We start from the raw sequence: 22,024 nt of genomic DNA, 5'->3' as shown, positions 1-22,024 counted from the left end.
CGTTTTGTCTTAATGAGGTAGATAAACAACATCGTTCTTGAAGTGGAACAACGTCGTTTCGTGAAGGAAGGGGGTCCAAAACGCAGGACCCCCTTCTTCCCCCCTCACTTTCAGTTTCGCACACAGCAAGTCATCACTTTCGCATGAGGAAGTTGAGCTCCGAACACTGTCTGCCATCATGTTAGACCCCCACGTAAAGATGCCTCTAGACATGCCGCCCATGCCTTAGTAATGACGGGGACATAGCCCTTGGCCAGCCCACAAGCATGTGTTGGCCCATGTCGTGACACGCACGGGGCGCCCAACATGCATGCATGCCTTGGCCTGCACGTTGACACGCACGAGGCGCCCAACATGCGGGCCAGCGAGGTTAGTGACCCTGGCATGCGCATGCCCATGGGCATGCCCAGGCGCGCAGCATTGCGCCGCACGCACATGTGCGAGACAATATGCATGCCCCTTCGCATTCCTTGGCGCCGCGTGGCCCTGCGCGAGCCCAGGTGCCGCAGGCGCCACACAACAAACATGCCCCAACCCACCTGCTGCACACTAGCGAGGTTAGTGGCATGCCCCCACAGGCATGCCATCCAACGCACGGCTCCAGCCCGTGCCTTGCAGGCAAGGCCAGTGGCATGCCCACCAGACATGCCATCCAGCGCAAGGCTCCAGCCCATGCCTTGCAGCTTCAACGCCCAGGCCACCAGCTTGGGCCATGCAAAGCCAACGCCCAGGCCACCTGCTTGGGCCATGCGGCACGCACACATGGACCTTGGCTCAGGCCATCAGCAAGCCATACCAAACCACCTAGCCATGGACTAGACCAAAGGCCACCATACACATCCTAGCCCACCATGGGCTCATGCATGCCACGGCCAACATGGCCCATGCCACTATGACTATTTCTTTTATTTATTTTATTTTTAATTATTTATTTCCAATGGACCTATTGGGGGTTCCAATTTGTATTACTTATAAATAGGACATCTTTCAATTTCTTTAGAATCTTTTGGCAAATTCTCTAGAGGGAAGATTATTGTTTGAGAGATCACAAACTGGTGCCATAACAGTTGGGCTTTTTGGGTGAAATTCGTGAATCCCAAATAGAGAATCACATCTTGCAATTCTCTAAATATGTGTGATTCATTTATCTTGTTCTTGCAACTTGGTGCAATTCGTGAATTCAAGTTGTGTTATTATCAATATATGAGGTTTATTCAACTATTATGCAATCCGTAAATCATTAGTTGAATTGTTATCTTTGTTCATTCAAGTTCTTAAATATTTTTACTTTGTTCTTGAGTGTTCATCTTTGTGTTCTTGGTGTTCATAATTTTATTGCTCTTCCAATCCATCCAACCCTAAAAGTTGACCAACACTGGTGTTTGTCAACTTTCCATAAATTGTTTGCTCCATCCAATTTACCCTAGCCGAAACACACTTTCCTTATTTGTCTCAATTCAAATTCGGCTACCACTTGCCTTATTTGAATTAACCCTAGCCGCCAACCTCACTTTCCATATTAGTGTTCCTACATTTTAGGAACCCTAATTGCTCCATATCATTCCCTATAGCCGGCCATACACTTAACATATTGAGTCACAAGATTTTAGAAACCTTCCTAAAATCACTCAATCATCCAATCAAACCTTATCTCTTTCTCACCCGTCCAACCCTAACCGCCCATCACTAAACCCTAATTCCAAAACCCTAGCCTTCATCTTTCAAACCCTAAGTGGCGCCAACCCTAATTCCCCACCATTGTTGTGTGCCCCTTTCATCCATTGGAGTCCATATACTTCATCCTCTTTTCCATTTTTCCATACATCAATTCAAGCCTAAACACATAACCTCACCTTACCAAAGTTGTCATCTTTGCTACCATTGTTCAAGAATCAAGCAAGAGAGGAACGGGCATTCGGTCATCACAAGGAGAACCTAGACGTGGAGATCATAGTGTTTAGGGACTTGACCGAGATTCCTAACACATCACTTGAGGTCGCCGTCTGCGACTCTGCCGTCACCGAAGTAATTGTAAGAATGATTTCTAACTTTCTCCTCCAATAGATTTGTTGTTCCTCCGTGTAATTGTAAAGTGTGAAATGTGTATGATTTGTTGTTCATTTCAACTTTTTTGTTGTTTTCATTTCAATGATTTCGATTAGGTTGTTAAATTTAAGAATTGAGAGATTTAGATTTTGTAAAAATCGGATTTTTTGTTCCATGTGACGTTTGCTCGAGTGGCTACTCGAGCGAACGTCACACAGATTGTTCGCTCGAGTGTAGCTCGAGCGAACGTCACACAGATTGTTTGATCGAGCCTTCACTCGAGTGTGGCTCGAGCGAACGTCACACAGATTGTTCGATCGAGCCTTCGCTCGAGTGTGGTTTAAGCGAACATCACAAAGATTGTTCGCTCGAGCCTTTGCTCGAGTGTGGCTCGATTGGACATTCATTTTTTTGTATTTTATTTATTTTTAAAACCACAAATACGACTAGACACATATGTTTTTTTCCTTTTCAATGTGTTTCCAATTTGTAGATAATTCTCATAACATTTTAAATTATAGTTGTTTGTTAATTGTTTTAGATTATTTGCTCAAATTCTGGATGTTACACCATCTCATTCTCATCGCGAGTCTCCACAAAAGGATGACGCACAGCTGTTGACTTCACCAACTAGTACTTCAGGCCGTAGACCCCCATCTAGAACAGCTACCTCATGTGCAAGTAGTCGAGTCCCAATAGATCTAGAAGATGTTGATATACTTAATGAGTAGGAGGAGTTTATGAATGTTGAGACCGATCCACCAGCACGACCTAGTAAATAAAGGTCGTGGACATGGAAAAATTTCACCAAAGTTCCCGATAATTGTAAGTGAGAACCCATAGGCTCGATGCCACTATTGTGGGCAACTATACGGTTTGAAGAAGCAAGGCATGTTAGTATTAATAACACATCTTACGGGCTACTAATGGTGTAAGATACACAAAGGGCTGGTAGTAACTGATCAAACGAAGCTGAGTTACGAGACTTCTACGACCATTGATGGCACACAAATTCAGAAGTTATCAATCCCTCAATACAGTGAGAAGATGTTGATGGATGTTCTTGCGAAGATAATCATTATCGATGAGATGCCTTTTACCACGATTGACAAGGTAGCCTTCCGCAAATTTGTGCACACTTTAGAGCCACGATTTCTCATGCCTTCACGGTATATTGTGATGTGCGACTGTTTGAAAAGACATACCAATGAGAAGGTAGCGATGAAGGAAATGTTTGTCGCCATTAGCCAGAGAGTATCATTTACGACTGATACATGGACCTCCGTACAGAACGTGGGCTACATGTGTATCACAGCCTACTTTATTGATAATGAGTGAACGCTGCAAAAGCAAATTATTGACTTCTAAGATATTGTTGATTACAAGGGTTCATCCATTGGCAAAGAGATGAATGGTTGTATAAAGGATTGGGGGATCATAAAAGTACTTTGTATCACAATTGACAATGCCAGTACAAATGACACTATCATTGATTGGTTCAAGCAAAATACAACGGTAAAGGAGGATATCATTCGTTTGAACCAGTTTATTCAAGTTAGATGTTGTGCCCATATCATCAACCTCATAGTTTCTGAAGAGTTCAACGAGGTTGATGAATCCATTATCAAAGTCTGAAACCTAGTGAGACATGTGAGGGCTTCCCCCCAAAGGCTCTGCCAGTTTAAGGCAACAGCCGAACAACTTGAGATCCTATCTTCCAGTATATTGCAACTGGACGTTCCAACTCGATGGAATTATACATGCATGATGTTGGATGTAGTGCAAAAGCATCACACAGCGTTCGAGCAGATGGAGGTCAAGGATGGGGGCATGAGGTATGCTTTACTGGAGTCAGTTGGGGGGAAAAGGGGGCACGGTGCGCTGGACATAATTAATTGGACCATTGTCAGGTATTTTGTTCAATTTTTAAAGTTACTTTATAACATAACTATACGGATATCTGGAACAAAATATCCTACTATGAACATGTACTTCGAGGAACTCTCGAGACTTTATGACCACTTGCAAGAGAGTTGTGCTGACAGTGTGGGTTTGTTGAATGCAATGACTATGAGGATGAAATTCAAATATAATAAATATTGAGGGATGTGGAGAAGATAAATATATTATTATTTGTGGCTGCGATCCTTGACCCCCAATATAAGTTTGCAATTGTAAAAGATTGGATTGAGGACATCCTCATCACTTGAATGCAATGGCTACGAGGATGAAATTCAAATATAATAAATATTGGGAAATGTGGAGATGATAAATAGATTATTATTTGTGGCTATAATCCTTGATCCCCGATATAAGTTTACGATTGTAGAAGATTGGATTGGGGACGTTCTCAGTGATGAGGACGCTGAAAAGTTTATTAGAGCGCTTAAATGTGATATTGATGATTTATATAATCATTACAACAGCAATGGTCAGTCTTCAACCGAAGGTGGTAGATCTTCTCGCCTGACCGGCTCGACATCTTCGTGGGATGACACACATGCACAAAGTTCAAATTTATTGCAGCTACGACGATATCATCAAAACCGTGCATCGAGGAATATTATGCAGCGTAAGTCTGAGGTTGAACGTTACTTTATGGAAGATGTCGAGACACCTAGTGATACATTCCATATATTAACTTGGTGGAAGGTGAATTCTAGCAAGTTTCAAATCCTTTCCCGAATAGCCAGGGATGTACTAGACATTCTTATCACTATGGTTGCCTCTGAGTCGGCGTTTAGCACCAAAGGTCGTGTCTTGGATGCTTATCAGAATTCATTGTCTTCAACCACCGTCAAGGTCCTTGTTTGCACACAGAACTGGTTAAGTTCAATACCTATTGGAGTAGATACCGTTGATGATGAGAGTTATAGGCTTGAATCAGGTAACTTTATGGTTTTAAAATGATTATTTACATAATTTTGATGTTTTCATTATTTAATTTATAATTTATATGATTTTGTAGATCTAGTTGTGAACCCCAAACTAATTGTGGATGACTGAGAGTCTAAGACCGACGCACTATGGGATGATTACCATCATGCCAAACTCGTCAAAATTAAAGGTGGAGGTGAGTTCATAATATCTGTTGGTTGATGGTTTAGAAGTCTATAGTTAAATGACTAAAGAAAAGATAGTGCATCTGATCAATAAAAATTAAAACTTCACGCAAGAAAATTGGAAATCACTATCTAGTCATCGACTCAAATGCATGGACTGTCCAAGACTGATGAGAGGCATTGTGGCTATTTCACATTTGAATGAAATCTATGACATTATTAAATATTTAGGTGCTGTAAAATTAAATTTATTGCAACTTGTCATTTTAAATTTAAATTTATGGTTTGCGATTTGTAGTTTGATTTAGTTATTGTTTTGAAATTTTAACTTTTTAACTTATTTTTTTACAATATTTTAGATTTTTTTAATTATTTTTTTACATTATTAAACAGGGGTTAATATTGAGCCGATCGAAACCCATTTTCTCAGTAGGGCAACTAGGCTTGAAAAAGCTCATTTGCTACTCCGATCAGAGCTCCGAACTCCATTTGTCGAAGTCAGAGTCAGAGGGGAACCCCAGTCGAAGTCGAAGCCCACCCCTAGTTGGGGAATCGTACTTAGGGATCTTTTTTTTTATATATAATTAAACGATTGTATTAATAAAAATAAGCATAGCCCAAGTACACAAGAGGTAACACCTATCTAGGAGGGGGAATGGAAATAAGAAAATCATGAAGATCAAGGCCATTAAAAACAACTTTGGCCCATAAAAGCAAAGTTCTTACAAAAAATAATCTTAGTTCTCCTCTAGTGTGCACTCATTGTCCTCAAACATTCGGTCAACAACTTTGGCCCATAAAAGCAACTTTAATCCACAGTCTCACCACTGTTTTTACACATACAACACCAGTCCACTATAATCACCCCGTGTTTTCACAAATTGTTCATTGTCAAAATCTTGCCCAAAGAAGCTATCCAAGCAAAAAACGCCGCTTTGTGAGGCACTTTATTTCTCCAAATCGTTCTCCATGGAAAGTAGTTGTTCAGCAATTGTGTGAGAAACTTCTAGAAAGAGTGAATCGAGAATATACATTTTCCTGCGGGCACCCACCACAGTGTGATAGCTCTTTGAGGGCTTGGTTTTATGGAAGACGAGTTGAAAGAAGTCCTCAAAGCTATCAACTTCCCAATCTAGGGCAGCCCTAGTAAAAAGCTCACATTCCATTGGACTAGGCCCCTAGACATCTCCATGAGTTCCGCCACTAAAGCTTATTTCTCACCTGCAATCCTGAAGACTGAAGGGAATGAGTTCTTGAGGGCATTTTCTCCACACCACAAGCCATGCCAGAATTTTAGTCTAGAGACATCCCCAGCACAAGTCTAGTGTGGCGGGCAAACACCCCCCATCCTCGTACATAGGGATCTTTAATAACGCTTTATTGGAAAAGTGGCTATGGAGATATCAATCGAAGGAGTCACTTTGGAGAGAGGTCATTGATTGGAAGTATGGAAGTGCTTTTTTTTTCTTTTTCTTTTTTGGGGGGGTGGGGGGGGTGCTAATGAAGTTCGGGGGGTTTATGGTGTAGGACTTTGGAAATTCATTAGAAAGGGATGGGAGAGTTTTGTCAATCATGTTAGTTTTGATGTTGGAGAGGGAGCTAAGATTCGTTTCTGGTTTAAAACTTGGTATGGTGATCGAGCCCTCAATAGCTTCCGGTTATCTTTCCATTGGCTTCTGATCGTTATGCTGCAGTTTCTGATTTGCTTTGTCATTCTAATGGCTCAATCCAGTGGGATATCTGTTTAATTAGAGCTGTTCATGATTGAGAGATTGACGCATTTTCAGCATTTTATACTCTTTGAGGCTTGGTGGTAATGATGAGGACAAGATGTTGTGGAAGTCTACTTATATCCTCTGGATTGAGCCATTAGAATGACAAAGCACTTACTTTTTTGGCTCCAGACAAAGTGTTATAAAAAAACTTCCTGTTTTTTTTACTCTTTTTTTTATTTGTCTTATTACCTATCAACCAGTACAAGTGTTATGATATTTTTTTATTTGTCTTTGGAGCCAAAATTTTAAAACATATCATAACACTTCAGACAAAGTTTTTTGATAGGTAATAAGACTTCAGACAAAATGAAAAACTTACTTTTTTCCATACTTTTTTTTTTACAAGTAAGAAGATATTTTATTGATATAAAGATACTTTTTTCCATACAGTTTATATTCAACCCAATATATTGCTAACTAAGCCCAAACATTAAGAATGCAGAATAAAACTGCTTGTTCATTAGCACGTTCAGGCATTACTCTTGTATATGTCCTGTATACTTGGGCTCTTGCCAATAAATTTTGTTTACCGATAAAAAAAAATTACTGCTTGTTCATAGATCTCAAGTTAGAACAACAAAAACTCTATTTAGTTTACTGCAGTTTTTCTTTTTAAAAGAAGTCTGAAAATATCATAGAAGAAACCAAAGGCACCTACCTCCATAAAAATGTGTACAAAATCCTTATGCACTTTTAGCACAACAGCCTTGTTGCTCGATTCAATACAAAATGTAACCCAATTCAAAGTCAAAGAGCGAACAAGAGGAACTTTGTTTTTCACTGCATTCTTAATATCTGCAAATAGATAGCATTCATTACAATGAGTACTAACAAACAAGTAATACCTACCTTGTGCCAAGTATGAAACATAGACTTCAATTTTTTCCTGAACAAGTTTAAGGCCACATTTGTTTTCACAACTCCTCTCAACTCATCTCATCTCATCTAATCGTTACAATTTTCCTAAATTCCCACACAAAATAAAATAAATAATTCAACTTTTTCAAATCTCAAAACAAAAATAATATTAAAAAAATATATTGTAACAATATTTTATTTAACTTTTAACTTTAAATTTTAATCTCAACTCATCTCATCTGCGAAAACAAACGAGGCCTAAAGGTTTAATCAATACTGACAAGCAATTTTTTACTGAACAGTTTCCATTAGCTCCATGCACAATGGAGATAATGGAAGCATTTTTTAAAGACAGAGAAAGAAAACCTGCCTTCAACAATATCAACAAGATTTAAGCATCCAGCCCTGTGCATTGCTTGGAGAGTTTGAGTAAGTGATTCTGTCAATGTAGGTTTTTTCTCCTTCAATTTTTCCTATTCAATAAGAAACATTGTTATACAAGCCGAATTCAAACTTCAATAACCACATGAACCTTAATATACAATCAGCATAAAATAATCAATTTGGTGTTTCTATTGCATAGTCCTCGTGTGCTCTTGTATATGTCCCGTGTACTTGGCTTTGGCTTTTTCAATACAATTCGTATTTACCCATAAAAAAAAAAAGTCCTCGTCTACTTTTTTTTTTTTTTTAAAGGACAAGACCTCGGCAATGTTAAAACTAGAATCAAGTGCATACAAACCAGATAAGATTGCAATTTTGTTTTTTTATAAATAAGAAATCTTTAGGCTCGAAAGGCGCAACCCCAAGTACACATGATGAATATAAGAAAGACTCTCTTAGAAGGAGAAAAAAGAAACAAGAAAAGGAACCAAAAACATAGCGCAAAACGCATTTACAATTGCATGGGAGCATTTTATGGACTCAAGGCTAGGGATAACACAAGAACCAACCCAACCCTCAAATCACTTACAGTTAAGCTTCATAATATCAGGGATGTTTAGTTCCAAACTATATAGCCAATACCAAGCATGGTTTAATCTGGGGCCTCCCTTTCATTACTCCTTCCACAATAGGTGAAATTGCGTCCTCTTGGACAAAGTGGTGGAACACCCTCCTAGCTCAGAAGAGCTTCTGCACTTGAGACATTTTTTCATACTTGTTTTTCCAAGGAAATTTGAAAATTACAAGTCACTTTTTTCACTTTCCACCCCTCGTTTCATCTCGTTTTTTGAACAAAAACAATTTTCATTTTCAAAACCCAAAAAAGAAATCAACAAAAAAAATCATAACCAAAGACACCCTTTGCTTTCCCTCACCAACAGGCACGCTATCACAAGATGACACATGGAACCATAGACAAATAAGAAGGTATCAAAGAAATTAGCAAACATACTATAATCCATTCCTATCAATTTTATTAATCCCATTGTAAATAATGCCTAATTGTACTCACAAGTAAAACTGGCAATAAGAACCTTGAACTCCCAGAAAAATGCAATCTTAGACCACTGGCAAGATTGCCAATTGCTTGGATGGCTTCAACTGCAACAGCAATGTTCACATCTGTAATAAGCTGCATGCAGAAATGATCAGTGAAACTCTCAGATAGAAATTTAGCTGCATCGGCAGAACTCAGCAACTAGAATACATAGATCAGAAACTATAAAAGAGCAAATGCAGAGCCTATCAACATGCCAACTTTGACCACCCAAATGAAACATTCAAAAACATATGCTACCCAAACTAATGGAAAACATATAGATACTTGCATGCGTAAAAGAATCTTGAGGAAAAGGCTTGTTAAATCTTTACTCATATAGTCTTGCATACACAACAAATGTCACCTGAATCTTCACAAAATGAAAGCTGTAACCCCATCCTAACCACCAAAAAAAAGAGTAGAAGATAAGGGGCTCCAGAATGTGAGCATCCAAGATGCTTCTCAAACTGTCATGCCATCATTAATTTTAACTTCATTTCTCTGGGCCAGAAGGTTAAGCATGAAATAATTTGGCCATAATGTCATTTACTCAAGACTTAACACCATGCATCCTACGAAAAACAAAATACATAAACTTTAAAATCGTGGTTAAATTTCATTATTAAGACTTACCCATATTTCAATCCAAAAGAGAATACAGGAAGCAATCTCAAACAGTAAAGTGGAAGACTTGGTTCAGCAAAATGATATTAACACACCTTCTTCAATGTCCGACAAACTTCTGTAAAATCACCAGGCACTATTTTTTTTGTAGAGGCAAGCTTGGTTAGCTCTGCTACAGCCTCCTTTCGTTCTGACCATTTGGTAGCTTTCTGAAAAATAGATACCATGTTACGTTCATAATTTGATAATAAAATAAAAAACTCAAGCCCACCAAATAGCCCAACAAAATAACCGTTTACTTGTTACCCAAAAAGATAAAAGGTATATAACACTGACCACTCCATCCCAAAATCCAGACTTTTCAAGAGGAGTCAATATATCAACAGGATCAACAAGCTCATACTCATCAATTTCCTGAGGAGCTGCTAATCAAGATACATCAGGAATGAGGATAGATTAGTAATATAGCTATGGCCTTAGCATGTGTATCGAAAGCATGTTCAAGAATCCTGCAGAATCAATTGCATACCCTCAACTGAGGATTCTGCAGTAGCAACAGGACCCACAACTTCAGACACGGCTTCTTGTTCTGGCTCTTTGTCTTGCTCAGACCTAATAAGCACGCCACCATTAATTCCATCCATAAAATGGAACCACCAAAAATACAAGCTCTATTCATGTAGAAGATCATTTCTTGTAAAGATTAATACTCAGATTAGACAGCGATTGGCAAGCACTCACAAGGTGCATTAGTTATAAACAAAAAGTGAATTGAAATGAAAATTCATTATATTTCCCTATTTTTTTCTTTTAATTCACTCCTGGTTCCAAGGAAATGATAACAAAACTACTACAGCACAAAGGGAAATACACTGTTACAGCTTAATAGACAGCGATTTTAACCTAGGGTGTGAAAGAAGGAAAATGGAAATGCCACAGTCCAAGAAACTGATTGTTCAAAAACTGAAATTTTAACTTCTTGAAGGATCTAACAACATAAATATCAGACCATGATCAGAACCAGCTCATGAGCAATTTGTTGACCAAAAAGGAAGAAGAAAAAGAACAAATGCTATGCAAAAGTTAATTTTGAGCTGCTGACATGAATTCAATATAAAGACAGAATGTAATACATGAAGGTAAAAAAAAAATCAGTGCTACAAAAAAATTGAAGTCCAGGGAGTAAAAATAAACTGCACTTTAACATGTTAAATATTGCCAAAGAACTGATTGGATCATGAAGCGAGTACACAAAATCTACAATGCTTCTTCACAAAAGGACATTCACCTTATTTTGCGAGATGGCTTAGCCATTCCTGTAACATTTACAAGCTCAGCCTCCAGCTCTTTTTTCTTCCAGCCCAAAAACAAACAAAACAAAAATTATTTGATTGATTTGCAGACAATAGGAGAAACATAGACAAGCCAATGATATAAATGAAAAGAAAAATAAATTCGAGCCACGCATCTAAAGAAAGAAGAAAGGTGCACAAAGCCATAGAAATAGATATTTAACATATGATACCATTGTATCCCGCATTTTCTCAAAGAGTATTGACTTTACAGGGTCCTTCCCAATCCAGCGACAAAGTTCCAGAGTCAATCCTTTAGAAGATGCACGAACATTTTGATCTTGATGGTCAAAGAGTTCAGGAAGCACCTTCAAAATTCTTTTCGGAGGAACAATTTTTGCTCCAAACTCACTGGTGCAATCAGAGCAATGAAAGTAAAATAAGTATTAAAAAATGGAGGACCTCATGCAATTCCATGAAAGTAACTGTAATGCCCCAATGGAAGGCCCAAACCACATGGTCTATACTCCAAAAGGACTAGTCAATGATACAATTGGAGCCCCATTGGAACCTTATAAAGAGCAAGAACTTCTCCTTCCCAAGCAATGTGGGATCTCATACACCACTTACCCTTATCCATATCATATGGGGTATCACAGTAACTGTAGAATCACAATACATCATTGGATAGAACAAATGACCTCACTCTCAATCAATCTCTTGATAAGGGGAGGAAATGCCAAAAAACTAATACATAATTTGTAAAATGAAACCTTAAGGCTTGAAACATGACATCAATTGCAGGCACAACCGCTTTGGCAACTTTGTTCTTTATTGCTTTCTCCATTGCATCCTACAATTACCATGAGCCACAAGTCTAAGAAGAAAAGTTGACCAATTGTAGCAAAGCCAAACCATGTAGCTATACAATAAAACAGATACCATATTTTTTTTTAATCGGTAGGATACCGTATATATCAAATGCATGCAAAGAACAAGGGGTAGCTACTCTCATTAGGTGTACTTGTTGTATATGTACTTTGATGATGCCTATATCTCTAATTATTTATTATTAAAACTCATCTTACTTGTTTTAAAAGATCAAGGGGCAGCTATGTGTCGTTAAGCATGAGATTACCAATTATGAAGAATATGTGAAAGATACAATTAAGGGGAAATTATACTTTACCCCCTCAAACTGCCACTTGAAATAACCTCCAAACTATCGTAGTTGTCATTTAACTTGGCAAGGCACGATTTTAACAGTCAGATCTTGAAGAATGGGACAAATTGTGATTATGTTTCAAATTTGGGGGTAAGTGACAACTTTATTAGTTTGGAAGTCATATTACAAAAGAAGTGACTGATCAAAAAAAATATTACAAAAGAAGTGATCATTTATAGGTTTAAAATGTAATTTTCCTAACATTTAATGTATATGCAACATTCATTAACAAACTAAGATCATTTCCCCGCCTTACATCCCGCCCAAGAAAAACAAAAAACAAAAAAAAATGTTAGGACATATCTTCAACTTTTTTTTAAGTAAAAGGACATATATTCAAATTATACATGGCCAGCTTAACAAAATCTCTCATATTTCAAGTGCAAGAGCACCTCCAAAGCATCAAGAAACAAACATACAAACTATAATAGGTATTATTTAACTAACACTTATATGTACGTACAAATATAAAGTTATGAACCCATGATGGATATAGACTTAATTCAGTCAGTAGGTATAGATTCAAGCAGAAACAAGATGCAATTGAATTACATATACAAGTCTTCTTCCGTAAGATTTCTTAAAGGGGATGAATGATGAGTTTAAGTTTCACTTGGTAAAATGGGCCACAATATGCTCCCCAATCACAGAAGGAGGCTTGGGTATTAGGAATTTGCAGGCTGAGGAGATATCATCAAGAACGGGGGTCCTTGCGGAGAGATATCATCAAGAACGCTCTTCTATATGTCTTAAGGATTGAAGGTGAATAATTTTATCAAATGTTGTTTTATATTATTATAAAATTTCTTATTGTTATTATTAATATTATCAATTTTATCGAATTCTATGACAATAATAGGTTGTTTATATTTTAAATACGGATTTTATTATAGCTATTATTTTAGTTATAATTGTTAATATTTTCATCTTTATTAATAATAATATTTCCTAATTACGCTTTAATATTTTGGGATTTTCTATCGTCCCCTTCACCCTCTCGGACGTTCGACATTAATTTCAACGTCATGTTGTCAACGGAATGCAAGCGCCGAAATCCTCATTTTTATACATATCTTTCCTTCACATTATTTTTCCTTCCATCTTCTTAGAATAAATTTCTTAGTCATTTCATATTTTGTAACCGACTTAGGCCCGCATCTCTCAGCTTGAGTTGAAACACTTTTCTTTGGGTAACCGACGTACTCACACAAAGGAAAACCCTACACAACTTCTATATATACCCACGTAGCCATGCACATGCCGCCACTCCCTCAGCCACAACCAACCTCAAGCTCACTGCAGTGTTCTCCCCACTGTGCGTCGAAAAAAAGGCAATCACCACGCACCAAGCCACAGCCAACAGAAGACTCCAGTCTCCAGCCACCCGAGATCAAGCCACTGCACTTACGTGTTCCTCGTCACACAATAAGTAGTGAAGCACCCCCATCCTCACAGCCAACAACCAATCACACAGCTCAACACCCTTGCGGTATATCAGCCATGGCCAGCCACTGCACCAGGTAGCACAGTGAAGGGAATTTCGCCACCACCCGACGCACAGAACCAACCACCCAAAGGACACAGCAAACCAAAAAACCCACTCACCCAACCACCGTCGAGGGATGCCTGGAATCACTACAACTGCCAAGAACAGCAAGAGACCAACGTGAATGCAGCCCCTGTTCTTCCTCGTCAAAACAGAGCACAACTGTGAAGGCCAAAGCTTTGATTTGACCACCACATTCAAGAGTATGCCGACGCCCTAAACAACCACCATAAGCCAACGGCCAGCCACGTCTCTTCCACCCAGTGCCAACCTCCACTCCAAAAACCACCATAGAAGGACCCAAACGCGGGAACCCAAGATACCCACAACTCCTCGTCGAAAACCACCCAGAAAGCCACAGAAACTGTTGGTCAGTTCACTACAGTTAGCCTTTCGCCGCCTCAATAAGCCCATGCCCGATCTTCCTCTTTATCTTCTTTGTCGCTTCTCTCTCTAAACCAGCGGCACTGATATCTCTCTCTCTCTCTCTCTCTCTCTCTCTCTCTCTCTCTCTCTCTCTCTCTCTCTCTCTCTCGTTGCACTCACCACCTTCGCCTCAGCCCCAGCTCCATCGCGTCTCCTTCTCTCTCGGCAAGTTTTGGAATTTCCCCTGTCGCACGATGCTGCCCCCTCCCGTAAGCCACTGTCTTCCTTCTTGTATTGTTTTGGTTTTCAGTCCTTCCCAAAAAGTGCATGCAAGTTTTCCATTATTACTAAAATGCATTTAAAGCCCTTGTTAAGTTGTTGTGTAGCCTTCTATGAAGAACCTTTTAATTAAATTATGCCAATGCCCTTAGTTGTAAGGAATGGTAGATTGCTTTATACTTATTTTCACATGGGCTTTTATGTTGGGTTGGGCTAACATTTAAGTTGGGCTTAATTTTAAATTAAATAAGTCTATTATCCCAGAAATTCTGTTTTTAAGAATATATTTAAGGAACTAAATTATATTATTAAGTACTAATTTTTACAACTAAATTTTAGTACTAAACAATAAGAGTTTAATTTTATTTTAAATGATAAGTCTGATTAAGTATATTTTATGAAACGAGCTTCCAGTGTTATTTAATAGATTTAAATCAAATATAATTTCCTACCAAATTATAATATGCTATTAGTGTTAAATTATTGCTAGTTATAATTATAGTTTTGCCGGTATTTGAATTGTAAATATCAATAAGCTAATTATCGAAACAAATTTCCGTTGTTATTTTGTCAGCTTCAATAAAATTGTTCTATTATAATTATAACTAAAAAATAAAGAAATATGTTAAGAATATTTAAATGATATTAGTATTTATTAGTATTTAAATGATATTAGTATTTATTAGTATTTAAATCATTTAAGATATTAGCATTCATTAATTTTAGTATTAAACAGAATATTTATTTGATTATTTTCTATAGTATGAATTTAATTAAATCGGATATTAGGACACATTTCCGAGACAAATTTAGTGACATTTAATGCTTCGTATAGGTGACGAGCTACGAAATGAGATTCCGAAAGCAACGTGAGGTAAGTAATTGATCACGAATTAGGATCATCACATGTCAATTTAGATAAAGTATTACTAAAGCCAATTCTTGAAAGCCAATGTTTATGTATCTCGCATGTCATGATTATGCAAATTTGTCATCCAGTATAGCATACGATCATATCATTATACATCATGTTCAGATTCAAAAATTATAATTATGTACGTATTATGTCTTGCATCTCACGTCGCATAAGACACGTAAGCTATCTTAAGTTCAAGTGCAAGATCAGATCAGTTTAATCAAACGGTCATTCAGATGCATAGTACCAATGCAATTTCAAGATGGATGTGCAAGTCACGGACGCAAGCGTGGTCCACCATAATATGCCAGAATACTATCAGTGGCTCCCCTTGAGACCGCAGGATATGGGGCATGTGCACACCCTCGCACACAGGGTTAAGAGTATTGGCCAGTTAGCTCAGTCAGTTAAATCAAATCATTCGGTTAATTCAAATAAATTAAGACACGTCATGCATAACATAAGCATCAATATGATCAGTCCTAATTTTAAGCTCAACATGTAAAATTGTTATGAAAACCTTATATTTATTATGTTTACGTTGTGATGGTTTCTTACTGAGTTTTCGACTCATTTTAGTTTTATTTCATGTTTTTTACCACTCAAGTGAGGATGATCAGTACGAGCAGCGAGCTAGGCATAGGTGGAGCAGTTGGATTTAATTTTAGGCTTTAATAAATTATTTAGTTAGATTTATTAAATTATGAAATCTCTTGCTTGGCTTTAATGACGTAAGCACACGACATCTCTAACCTTATGGAAAGGGTGTTACAAACAGCTTCTACTCTATGCTAGAGACCATTACATTATAACAAAGTAAAAATTAACCAAACATATTTAGCCAGACAAACTAAAAGAATCAATCAAATTATGAAATTTATGGGGACTCCAGTAACATTATTATTAAGAAATATTATTTTTTAATATTATTATTATTTTGTGATTTGAAAAAGTTGAATTGTTTATTATATTTTGTGTTGGAATTTGAAAAAATTATAATGATTAGATGAGATGAGTTTAGGATCCAAACTGACTCTTAATCTCTCAAATTCAGAATTGGTGCCTAAAGTAGATAATTTCACCTCTGTCTTGGGATGCAAGGTATCGTCTCTACCTCTGAAGTATCTTGGCTTACCATTGGGTGTTTCCTTTAAATCAAAGAGGATTTGGAATGTTGTGATTGAAAAGGTGGAGTGCATATTAGATTCTTGGAAGATGTTGTATTTGTTGAAAAGTGGTAGATTCACTTTGATTAAAAATACTCTCCTACCCACCTATTTTTTGTCCTTGCTCCTGTTCCCCACAAAGGTTGCTAACTGTATTGAGAAGCTATAACGGGACTTCTTATAGAGTGGATTGGGGGAAAAGTTCAAATTTCATCTTGTTAATTGATCAATTGTCTGTACTCCAATTTCTGGAGGTGGATTATGGATTCACAATTTGATGAAATTCAATCAAGCCTTGTTGAGTAAATGTTGTGGAGGTACCAACACAAAAGGAGGGCCCTTTGGAAGTTCATTATAGAGTCACAGTTTGGGGAGGATGGTACTCGAATGAGGTATGCGGTCCATATGGGGTGGTGGGTTTGTGGAAATACATTAGAAGACGTTGGACGATCTTCTGAAGACATGAACATATTGTGGTGGACGACGGCTCTCGTGTCAGGTTTTGGTATGACAAATGGTGTGGAGAACGAAGCCTTCAAGACACATTCCCTACCATTTTTAAGCTCGCACGAGAAAAAGATGCAATTATAGCTGATCTCTTGGTCTTTTCTAGTGGCTCCCCACAAAGGAATGTTGAATTCATAAGGACAACCCAAGATTGGGAGTTGAAGACTACCATAGAGTTCTAGGCGGCATTGTATTCCGTAAGAATGACAGAGGGTACCATCAATAAGATGAACTGGAGCCCCTCCAAGAAAGGTAGATTCACTGTTGGATCGTTTTATCAAATTCTAACGAGCCCTAAAATAACCATGTTCCCATGGAATAGTATATGGCAGACGAAAACTTCTTCAAAAGTAACTTTCGTATGGACAGCATCATTGGACAAGATCCTCACCACATATATTTTAAGGAAACGCCAAGTGATGATGTTGGACTGGTGTTTTATGTGTAAGAAGAATGGTGGATCAGTAGATCATTTGCTTTTACATTACAAGGTGGTCAAGACCATGTGGGATATTTTTTTGCGAGAATTGGATTGTCATGAGTCATGCCTACGTTTGGGTAGCAAAGATATCTTAACACTTTCCAAGTATTCTCGTACGGATAAAAATACTCCACATGCCAAACACAGTGAACCATCTTCATACCAAGGTTTCTCCAAAGTCTCTCCACTGTGTTTCTGAGCCAAGAGTTCACTGCTCGCCGAATGCCAGTGTGCGACGAAGAGGGAGGTTCGTGGTGGCTGGGTCTGCGAGAGGTGGTGGAGGTGCGGTGGTCTGGGTGGCTGCATACGGCGGCGCAAGTGGAGAGAAATGGGTTTCACCCATTTCGGTTGGGTTACCGCAGGGGAGAGAGAGAGAGAGAGAGAGAGAGAGAGAGAGAGAGAGAGAGAGAGAGAGAGAGCTGCACGTGGTGGCTGGCTTGGTCGCAGGCATGAGGGGGAGTCGCCGGTGGTGGCGGTGAGGCTGGGCGGCGCATGGCGACGCCGGGCTGGGCTGGGCTGAAGGAGAATCAGGCGTGGGGGAGAATCGGGCCAGAGGAAGGAGAGAGAGAGAGATAGATATATATATCACTATAATATTTATCACTATTAAATATAAATAAAAAATAAAATCATTATAATATTTATCACTATTATATATAAAAAAATAAATAAAATCATTAAAATATTTATCATTATTATATATAAAAAAAATCATCATTAAAAAAAAATAATCATTGATGGAACTCACACATTTTTCAATTATCTATCTAAAAGCCAACAACTCAACATATTTCATACATTCAAACAACTCAAAATACTCTTAATGAGACCCACAAACCCACTTCAATCTCTACTCATAACTATTCACAAACATTCTCAACACTTCTCAAGTATTCTCACTACCCAAACGTAGGACTAGTGGACTTCCTTACAAGTTGGAAAGGCCTTCGAGTTAACTCACAAGTGGCAACCATCTGGAGAATGGTTCCTATATGTGTGTGTTGGTGTATTTGGCAGGAGAAAAATGATTGAAACTTCAAAGATTGTAAGAGGACAATGGATGGGCTTAAAGTTTTCTTTTTAAAATCATTGTTCTTATGGGCAGGGGTCATTGTTTGTAATGGGCTAAATAAATGTCCATGATTTTCTCCTTTCGATTGTAAACTCTAACTAGATAATTCTCATTTATACTTCAAGTGTACATGGGTTTTACCTATTTTTATGAATAAAACTTCTTGATCACATATCAAAAAAATAATGAAATAAATTTCGATTTCAAGAAAGAGAGAATACCAAGAAAACATCAACAGCCTCCAATTCTACCCATAGCATAAATGCAGCCTGGGCCTTTTCCACGGTCTTAGGCCTTCCAGTGAGGCACTTGGCCACAATTGCATCACATACTTCTTTAGCATGCCTGTAACGTTAACAATCAAGATTTTCATATTCAAGTAACCAGAAAGAAGAAAATGAAATGCAAGAAAATCGATACTAAAAGAAAGTGCGTTAAAAATATAAACTCATGCTCGACCTTGCGGCGTCCGCGTCGGCAGCGCGTAAGTAGGCAATCAAAGCATCGAGCGCCTTCTCCTGCACTGGCATATTCGAATCCGCCACCGTCTTCTTGAAAAGCGGACCTGTTTGAAAATAAAAGTCGAATCCAAGAATTAGCCAAGATCCACGCAACAAAGCAGAACCACACCGTATCATCACGCCATTGCAATGACAAAGAAAGAAACGCACGGATCGACCACCAGAATAAAGAAACACGGATCTGCGCCGTAAAATTTGAAACCCTAAAGAAAATCAGAAAAAGAGCGCGAGAAACGTACCAAATTCACGAAGACGGGGATCTTTCGGATCTGTTATGGAGTCGCATACGGCGATCAAGTCAATGTTGGCCTCGTTCCTCACCTTCCAGTTCTTGTGTAACAGCCGATCGTCCCACGGCAATTTCTTCGCATCCCTCAACAATTTTTCCTCCTCCGACATCTTCTACTTGAACAGAAAAACAAACGCGACACTTCTGCCCGTACCTATCAACCAATGCAAATGCAGAGAAGAAAGAATGAGGAGTCCCTGCCTCTTGTTCCTTGTACCTTTTCTTTTTTGTTTTCCTTCTCTGCCGGATGCCGGCGAGGGACGTAGAAAGGACAGGACAAACGAAAAGAGGGTGGGTCGAGCGTGCCTTTTAGCACAAATGCCAGAGTGAGATTTTCTTTTCCCCCCTTTTTTTTATTTTTTTTGTGCCCGTGTGAAGGACATAGGTGGTATTTCGGTACTAGCTAAACGGAGTGTACTCTGCACCAGTTTGAAAATTAAGAATTTTTCGATCGGAAGCTGACCGGACTCGGGGCACGATTTTAGATTTTTTTATCAAATTATTATTTAAATATAAAAAATAATAAAATTTTTATAATCTTTAAAATAAAATACAAAAATTAATATAATTTTTATAAATTTAAACAAAATTATATTCAAATAAACTTTTAACTTTATTTATCCAATTTCACAAATTCTAATAAAATACTTATTTTAAAATATATTTTTATTCAATTATTTTCTAAAACTCACAAAAATATCTTCACTCAAATTATTTCATTATTATTCACAAAATTTTGAGATGTTTCAAGCATCCAAACATGCATTTAATCTAGTTATATATTTTATTAGAAAATTTCTATTATCAAATCAATACGTAGAACACACTTATTGAATACGTGACATAATTTGATTTTAAGTATAAATTTTAGAATTTTAATTTTGCAAATCAAATATTACCACTTAAATAATGTAGATGGTGTGCTCGATCCACTGATTTGAGAATAAAGTAACTTATTTTCTTATTAAAAATAAGTTGTATAATATTAAAATTATAAATTAATATAATTATACATTATATGTTAGACGTGCTTTCCAAAAAATAAAACTTTTTAAAATCTGGAGTATTGCTACAAATTATATCCAATTGTTAATCTTAATTTGGTGGGATTTCATTGTAAATCAAATATTTATCTTAAAAATAATATATATAATGACAAATTATATATAAATGAGTGAGGAATGCATGCCATCAATTAGGGGTGAACAAAATAGTCGGTGGTCGACTCTAACCAGAAATCCAGACTTGATCCGAAAACATTAGGATTGGAATTTGGAACCTTCCATAACTGTTATGGAAAGATGGTTTGGAATTAGATTATTGATCGATTTCTGTTTTTGTTTTACACCACAAGTGGGGCTAGACAAGAGCAGCAGCGGCGGTGGTTGGAGTTGTTGTGTTATTAGCACTGGCGGTGGTGGTGTGCTTGGAAGAATGGTAGACTCTATCTGTCATATTGAGTTTTATACTCCAAATGAAAGATTTTTAAAAATTTGTTCAAAAAACAAACAAACGAGAAAGACGAATGGAAAAAGAGAATTCAAAAAATTGATTGCATACTTGCTTTGGTAGAAATCTCAATGAACCAATCGTGCAAACTAGACAAAACATGGAAGGAATACTCTCTCTCTCCCTTCAAATGTAACAGTCTTGTACAAGTCTTTGGTAAAAATGTGAATTCTATTGAGAAAATTAAAATTTGTTACACTTTTTCTATAACGAGATCTATTTTTTTATAAAAGAATTGTGCGAATCTCGTGTACGGCTTCATGTGTCTAGATAAAACTAAATAAACTAAATATGATAAAATTAAATAAGTTAAATATGATAAAATAGGGGTGCTACCCGCCCTGCATAGGGCGGGGGGTGAGTGCAGGGGCAGGGTGAAGGCAGTTTCTCAATCCGTTTCGCTTACATCTACTTTAAAAACAACACTACATTTTACTTGGTTTAAAAATTATTTCTAAGTGTAAAAGTAATCAAAAATACATTTTTAGACTCAAATTATAAATTTAAATTTTTTAAATATGACTATAATTTAAAAACTATATAATTTATAAATTTGGTAATGTATATTTATGGTAAATTGTAGTATATTAACTTATAAATTATATAGTTTTTAAATTTACCAGTATATATTTTGTGAACAAGTCTAAAAAATTGTAATATATATTTATATATACATAATTTATAAAATATAAATATATATTTATATTTATATATAATATATATATAAATGTAGGTGGGGGCGAGGCAGGGGAAATGCGGGGCGGGGTTCGGCCCTGCCTGCCACCCGCCCCCACTAGGTGCCCTTGATGCAGGGCAAAGGGCCCTGCCCCTACATAGGCGGGGTTGCTCGCCCATCCATGCGAAGGCAGGACGAACGGGGACAGGGCAGCGTGGTGTAGGTTCCCGCTGCTCACTCCTATGATAAAATTAAATAAATTAAAAATTAAAAAAATTAAAATTTTTTTAAATATATATTATTTTATTATTATATAATGAATAAATAGATA

The 22,024-nt window shown here is 37.3% G+C and overlaps 1 protein-coding gene across 4 annotated transcripts in view; it reads right to left on the bottom strand.

The window, feature by feature from the left end:
* The window catches only part of LOC109009616 (protein MOR1-like), a 37,591-nt gene extending 17,754 nt beyond the window's left edge, over positions 1–19,837 (bottom strand). For 2 of the 4 annotated variants that reach the window (XM_018990183.2, XM_018990184.2), the window contains exons 1-12: positions 19,459–19,837; positions 19,158–19,263; positions 18,920–19,043; positions 11,914–11,993; positions 11,374–11,551; positions 11,137–11,201; positions 10,378–10,460; positions 10,185–10,273; positions 9,944–10,057; positions 9,198–9,317; positions 8,112–8,214; positions 7,542–7,678 (exon numbers count right to left, since the gene is read on the bottom strand). In XM_018990183.2, the coding sequence (XP_018845728.2) occupies positions 7,542–7,678; positions 8,112–8,214; positions 9,198–9,317; positions 9,944–10,057; positions 10,185–10,273; positions 10,378–10,460; positions 11,137–11,201; positions 11,374–11,551; positions 11,914–11,993; positions 18,920–19,043; positions 19,158–19,263; positions 19,459–19,618 (1,359 nt within the window). In that variant the 5' untranslated portion in view covers positions 19,619–19,837. The remainder of the gene's footprint in view (positions 1–7,541; positions 7,679–8,111; positions 8,215–9,197; positions 9,318–9,943; positions 10,058–10,184; positions 10,274–10,377; positions 10,461–11,136; positions 11,202–11,373; positions 11,552–11,913; positions 11,994–18,919; positions 19,044–19,157; positions 19,264–19,458) is intronic. The other 2 variants (XM_018990187.2, XM_018990185.2) reach the window with 2 other exon arrangements.
* Positions 19,838–22,024: the final 2,187 nt, after the last annotated feature.

Source organism: Juglans regia, chromosome 11, assembly GCF_001411555.2.
Source record: "Juglans regia cultivar Chandler chromosome 11, Walnut 2.0, whole genome shotgun sequence".
Taxonomy (NCBI): Eukaryota; Viridiplantae; Streptophyta; class Magnoliopsida; order Fagales; family Juglandaceae; genus Juglans; species Juglans regia.
Note: the sequence above shows the minus strand (reverse complement) of the source record. Positions and strands in the feature narration are given on the sequence as shown.